Here is a 6,000-nt window from a genome sequence, read left to right as displayed (position 1 = left end):
ATGTAAGATTCAAACAATAATAGGCATGGGGAGTAATAGAGATGGAACAAGAAAATACATTATCTACAAGTAAGTAAGAACTTTAAAGGCTTAATGAGATAATCATGTTTTTTTTTCTAAAGAGAACAAAAACATCTATAAAATTTTGAGATAGCATATAGTTTGGTAACCTTTCTAAACAAATCTAGTAAGTTGGTTAATGCATATATGAAAGGTAACTTGCAAAACAATTTTAAGTATAGAGACATTTCTAATCTTTATGCATCTTAACTCACATACATTTATCTCTAGAGACTAAGGAGTTATATGTGAAAGCAATAAATCAAATATGTGTACAAAATAGAAAGTCAAGCTATAACCACAAATCACAATCTCTTAAACTAAAGGCTACCATTAGTTCAATGAGCCTACACTTGGATAAGAGAAAATTTATGAACTAGCTTGCATGCAAAACTCTTAAGTTTTCCTGCATGCGGAAGGTAGCCCCCAACCCCATGACTTAGTAAATCTAGAGCTAATAGTAAAGACTGGCAAATTTTTTAATAAAAAAAGATGATCTCCCCATACGCTAAGAAGATATAAGACCCTTATAGATAGTCTACTAACATACAAAAAAACAAAACCCTAGGAAACCTGTCATCATACGTAGAATTATGCCAACAAAGTCTTAATTAAATTATGAACCACATCATGTATCAAACTGGGTCTAGACAAAGTACTAACGTATGCTTCATGTAAGTAGTGAATAGAACATAAGGTCTACCTTTTATGATTTCTATAAGGAATCTTTATAATTAAAAAGCCAGAAATAAAGTATGAATTTTGTGCATGTATGCACCAAAACTGTCGACAATTGTCATATGTAACCTACCATATCTTTTTTGGAGCCCAAAAATAGCCGACACTTCAACCTTTGATTGGGCGCAATGAAAATCATTCATGTGCAAGATGTTTCACCATGATTCTTTACACACTCTTGTGTTGCTCATCCAAGCCTTGGTAGGTATTTACAATAAATTTCTAAGAGTTTAGTAGGGATGCAAGAAGTTTTAGTTACAAAGTGTTTCCTCTTATTGGCTACTTAGGTGAATGATTTTTGCAATAGCAAACCTAGATCTTACATGCAAGCCCATGCCAAAGCATGGCTTCTTCATGAATGACCACTTTAGGGTATTCATGGGACAAGAGAGCATTTAGAGACTTATTTGCTATGAGGGAGATGAATGTGGGGTGTTTCTATTATGTCGCTTTTCTACTGCTAGATGTGGGTTTAGTGCCTATTCTTGTCCCCTTTATTGTGTAAAGCAATGATAGCAATTTCCTTGTTGGTCAAGCGATGTTTGCCTCCAATGGTCACCCAAACTATGGATACACTGTCACATAGGCGCACATATATTTATATCCAGCTGCCGCAGGGTGTTTACAAACTACCAGGGAGACTCCTTGTCCACGAGAATGGGCGGAGGAGATTTCACCCTTTTATAGGCTTTTGCCCTTTTTTCCACTAAGTGTGTAAAGCACGTTAGTAGAACAAAAGAGTTTACTTTGACTAGGCTTGGATGGGTTAATATGAGTTTACTTTGACTAGGCTTGGATGGGTTAATATTAGTTTATTTGAAAATCCCAAGTTCGTCCGGGCTTGTTTGAAACCGGCCGGTGCTGGGAGGGCGGCTAAGTCCCTCACAAAAGCAAAGGGGAAATGATGTCAATCGTCCGAGCACTTTGCGCACAGGGAATCATCGAAGCATTGCTACCGTCTCCATGGCTAGGGTTGGGCAGACAGCAGGAGGAGACGCAGATATCATGGCGAAGGGACCCGACAATTCGCTTGCCGAGCAGAGTCCCAAAGGCGAAGAAGGCGAGGAGGAAGAAGACGTCTGTCGCATATGCAGGACTTCTGGGGAGAAGGGCTCCCCTCTCTACTACCCTTGTGCCTGCAGCGGAAGCATCAAGTATGTCCACCAGGATTGCCTCCTTCAGTGGCTGAATCATAGCAATGCGCGGCAGTGTGAGGTAACTGCTCTTTACAACTTCCGTCGCTAGAAAATCTGATGGCATCACACACAGAACACACACACAGAGAGAGAGAGAGAGAGAGAGAGAGAGAGAGAGAGAGAGAGAGAGAGATGAACGAATCTATCACCCATCAATTACTGGTAGGGTTACATAGTCATCTAGCAATGTCCTTTGGAGACCCGATGAGAGAAAAAAAAAAGGCTCCTCTGTGCAGATAAATGTCTCCAACTTCGATAGGGATGTCTAACATGGGACCTCCTCCACTGGTCTGTTGTCTCCAACGTGCAGAGTAAAGCTACCTGTGATCACCTAGATACAGCTAGCCATCTCAATGTTGGAAAGACGGTTTCATGTGGTTGTGATTGCTTTAGTGCCACATCCTTATCTTCTTCATGCGTTAAAAGGGTCTTTAGGCAGCTGACCTGTGCTCAAAAGGCAGGATTTGACAAGAGTCCGAGAATGATCCTTTTGTCTCCCAATATGTCTCGTAAGTCTGTCTCTATGTCTCTTCTGTATCTCATGTAAATAAAGAGCCACACATCATAATCAGTGAGAGCTCAATTCCTTTAGCAGCAAGCAATGAATATTCATTGTATGCTGGGTAGTGTGGGATGGCATATGCTTATGCATATCTCCTCTCTTCCGATCTCTCTTCGTGGATTCATCTAGGTATATCTTTATGCTGTATTAGCGGACATGCAAATTTCACATTGTGAAGCGAATTTGGGCATGTTCTTTGATTCATCTAGGTATATCTTTATGTTGTATTAGCGGACATACAAATTTCACATTGTGAAGTTTTTATCCAAGTTGCAACCAGTTGATATTGTGTTAATTCTTTCTATCTTTAATAGTCAACTACCTTTTTGTTGTAATAATTCTTTCTATTTATGATCCTTAGTGCTAGGTTTTACTATGGCTAAGTTGTCGGAATGCACAACTAAGACAAGTGCTGTAGAGAACAATATGCAGAAGTGTAGAGAGAGAGAAGCTGCATAAGCTCTGCTATATACACATGAAACCGATACAAAATGAGGAGGTGGGGGCAAGGGTGCTATTTATACCACCCTATGCTACCAGTCGGCCAGCCCAATTACAGCTGACAGGCTGCCCTCATGTCCACAACTGGGTAAAAGCTAGTCGGCCAGCACATGAATAGTCGGGCAGCACAAAAAACTCAGTCGGCCAGCACAATATGTACAGAAAGCCTCCCACGACCCCTGAAAATAGGGAAAAACATGAAAAAAATGAGAAAAGCTCTGGCGGGCACACCCACAACAAAGGCCCTCACTGTACATATTGGAGATGATTGCTAACACCCCCTCTCAGCTCCTATGGATGTGGAACCAATTCTAGTGAGTTGGAGTGTTGCTGGAGCATAGCTTGAGGTTGAGACTTCGTGAAGAGGTCCGCCGCATTGTCCTCCGTCGAACAATAAACAAGCAAGATGTCTCGAGCCAAAATCTTCTCACGAACAAAGTGATATTGTATCTCTATGTGCTTGGTCCGGGCATGGAAGACCGGGTTTTGAGCAATAGCTATATAGCTCTGGTTATTGCACTGGATGATCGTGGGTTCCTTCTGTGGAAACCCAATCTCGCCAAGCAACCTCCGCAGCCACACAACCTCGCAAGTAGCACCACCAGCAACCCGATACTTTGCCTCTGTAGATGACAAGGTAATAGTTGGTTGCCTCTTGCTGCGCCATGAAATAGCTCTTGAGCCGAGGGTAAATCCGTAGCCTGATGTAGATCTCCTCGTGTTTGGATCTCCTCCCCAATCTGAGTCACTCCAACCTTGGGGTCTTTAACTCCATCGGTCGTTCCCCCTCTAGTGTTATATAGAAGAGTCCAAGATCCTTCGTACCCTCTAGATACCGCAAGACCTGCAATCCCGCATCCCAATGAGTCTTCAAAGGCATTTGCATGAATGAGCTTAACAGCCCCATGGGAAAGCCCAATCTAATCTAGTGTTTAGCAACCAAATCAATGAACCAATGAGCTTCTGATATAGAGGCATCAACCTGCTCACAAGGATCATTCACTGTAAGTTTGGTGTTCGGGTCCATCGGTGAAGTAATAGGCTTGCAGTTCTCCATTCCAAGCAACTATGATGAATATACTGCACTAAAACAGTCCCAAGCAAGAGACATAAATAGTCTCATAAGTGAGGGAAGCAAAAGAAAGACTAGACTATGAAAAATGAAAGAGGCAAGCCCACCTATTTATAGGTAAATAGGGTTGGCCGACTGGACCCCATGTAGCTGGTCACTGGGCATGAAGCACTCGACTTGGGAAAAATGCCAGAGAAATATAGAAAAATAGGGTGGTCAGCCCACAACCAAGGGCCATGAAAAGGGACCAAAAGGGGACTCCAAATATGAGCAGAAACGGGGGATGAACTTGCTAATACCTTCTCTCAGTACCAGATGCTGAACAAACTTTGAGAAGCCGAAGATGAGGAGCCAAGGAAGCCTGAGAAACCGGCTTAGTGAACAAATTTGTTGCATTCTCTACCGAAGGACAATGCTCCAAACACAAATCTCTAGCAAGAACCCGTTCATGAACATAGTGATACTGAATCTCAATGTGTTTCGTACAAGCATGAAACACGGGGTTCTTGGCGATGGCGATGCAACTTTGATTGTCACACCAAAGAAGAGTAGATCCGGCAGGAGGAAAGCCAAGCTCCCCCAATAATCTCGGCAACCAAATCGCACATGTAGCATAACAAACTGCGGTATAACCAACCGATCAGCATCTTTTGGGGGTATAAATACCCAAGGCATAAAATCAGTTCATTCATCTCATAATTCACAAGGTGCTGAAGCTAATCAAGGGGCCAGGACAGCCAAGGAGAAGCTAATGCAAAGGGACGATAGAAGAAAGCGCCACAGTAGGCTGCTTCTGCATCTAGTCATTTGAAACGTGTCAAGTATCTCCCGTGTGTACTTCTGCTGAGAGAAGAAAATTCCCGTAGGGTCTGCCAAATCTCAAAGCCAAGAAAATAATGCAAAAGGCCAAGATTCGTCATCTCAAACTCTGTCTCCAAAGCATTCATAATTGAATGGATCCTCACAGAATAAGAACTTGTAAAGATGAGGTCATCAACATAGACCACAATGATAACAATCAACCCCCTCTCAAGGAGAATATAAAGGTTCGAATATGCATGAGAACGGCGCAGGCCAAGCTTCTGAAAGAACTCATTAATCCATTGGTACCAAGCCTGCGGAGCCTGCTTCAGACCATATAAAGCTTTCTTCAGCTGTTGGTACACTTGATCTTGTTTGCTTGGAACCACAAATCCTGGCAGCTGATCAACACACTTCCTGTGTAAGCTCTCCATTCAGGAAAGCCGACTTGGCGTCCATCTGGAATATGGGCCATCTATGATGTCCTGCAAGAGCAAGAACGGTACGAATGGTAGTCATCCGAGTTGTCGGAGCGAAGGTCTCATCGAAGTTGACTCTAGGGCGTTTTGAGTATAACCCTTGGCAATCAACCTCGCCTTGTGCTTGTCCAAGCTGCCATCAGCTCAGAACTTCGTTTTGAAGATCCAGCGCACACCACAATCACCTTACGTTGCAGTGGCCTAGGCACCAAAGTCCAAGGGCCATTCCGTTCAATAGCATCCAGCTCTGCCTGCATAGCACGACGCCAAGGCTCATGTGAAAGAGTCTCGTCCACATAAGTGGGACCAGAAGGACCATGAATAATAGAGGAAGCCATAACATCGCTATCAGGCCTATGTTTGAGGCTATTGCTAAAGAGATAGGAATAGAGAAGCCTCGTGATCTGGCACGGGCCATAAGAGCATAGTTAACAAACATGTTGCCCTCATGAATTTGTTTCTCTAAAACTTTGGAAGATCGCTTGAGAGAACTAGGTGGAGGAGCATAAGGAAGCTCACGTAACCTAGAATCACGAGTTGTCTGAAAATACCATCCAGGCACAGAACTGCTCAAACTCGTTGGAGGAGCAG

At 43.1% G+C, this 6,000-nt stretch overlaps 1 protein-coding gene across 1 annotated transcript in view; it reads left to right on the top strand.

Annotated features, from left to right (window-relative positions):
- The first annotated feature begins 1,704 nt into the window (after window positions 1-1,704).
- LOC147613763 (putative E3 ubiquitin ligase SUD1) overlaps window positions 1,705-6,000 on the top strand; it is a 33,526-nt gene continuing 29,230 nt past the window's right edge. The window contains exon 1 of the mRNA XM_086781739.1: window positions 1,705-2,013. Within this exon, the coding sequence (XP_086637865.1) occupies window positions 1,762-2,013 (252 nt within the window). The 5' untranslated portion in view covers window positions 1,705-1,761. The remainder of the gene's footprint in view (window positions 2,014-6,000) is intronic.

This window comes from Cibotium barometz, chromosome 43 (assembly GCF_041138505.1).
Source record: "Cibotium barometz isolate CiBa-2024 chromosome 43, ASM4113850v1, whole genome shotgun sequence".
NCBI classification, from domain to species: domain Eukaryota; kingdom Viridiplantae; phylum Streptophyta; class Polypodiopsida; order Cyatheales; family Cibotiaceae; genus Cibotium; species Cibotium barometz.
The sequence above is the reverse complement of the archived record's forward strand: the minus strand, read 5'-3'. Positions and strand labels throughout refer to the sequence as shown.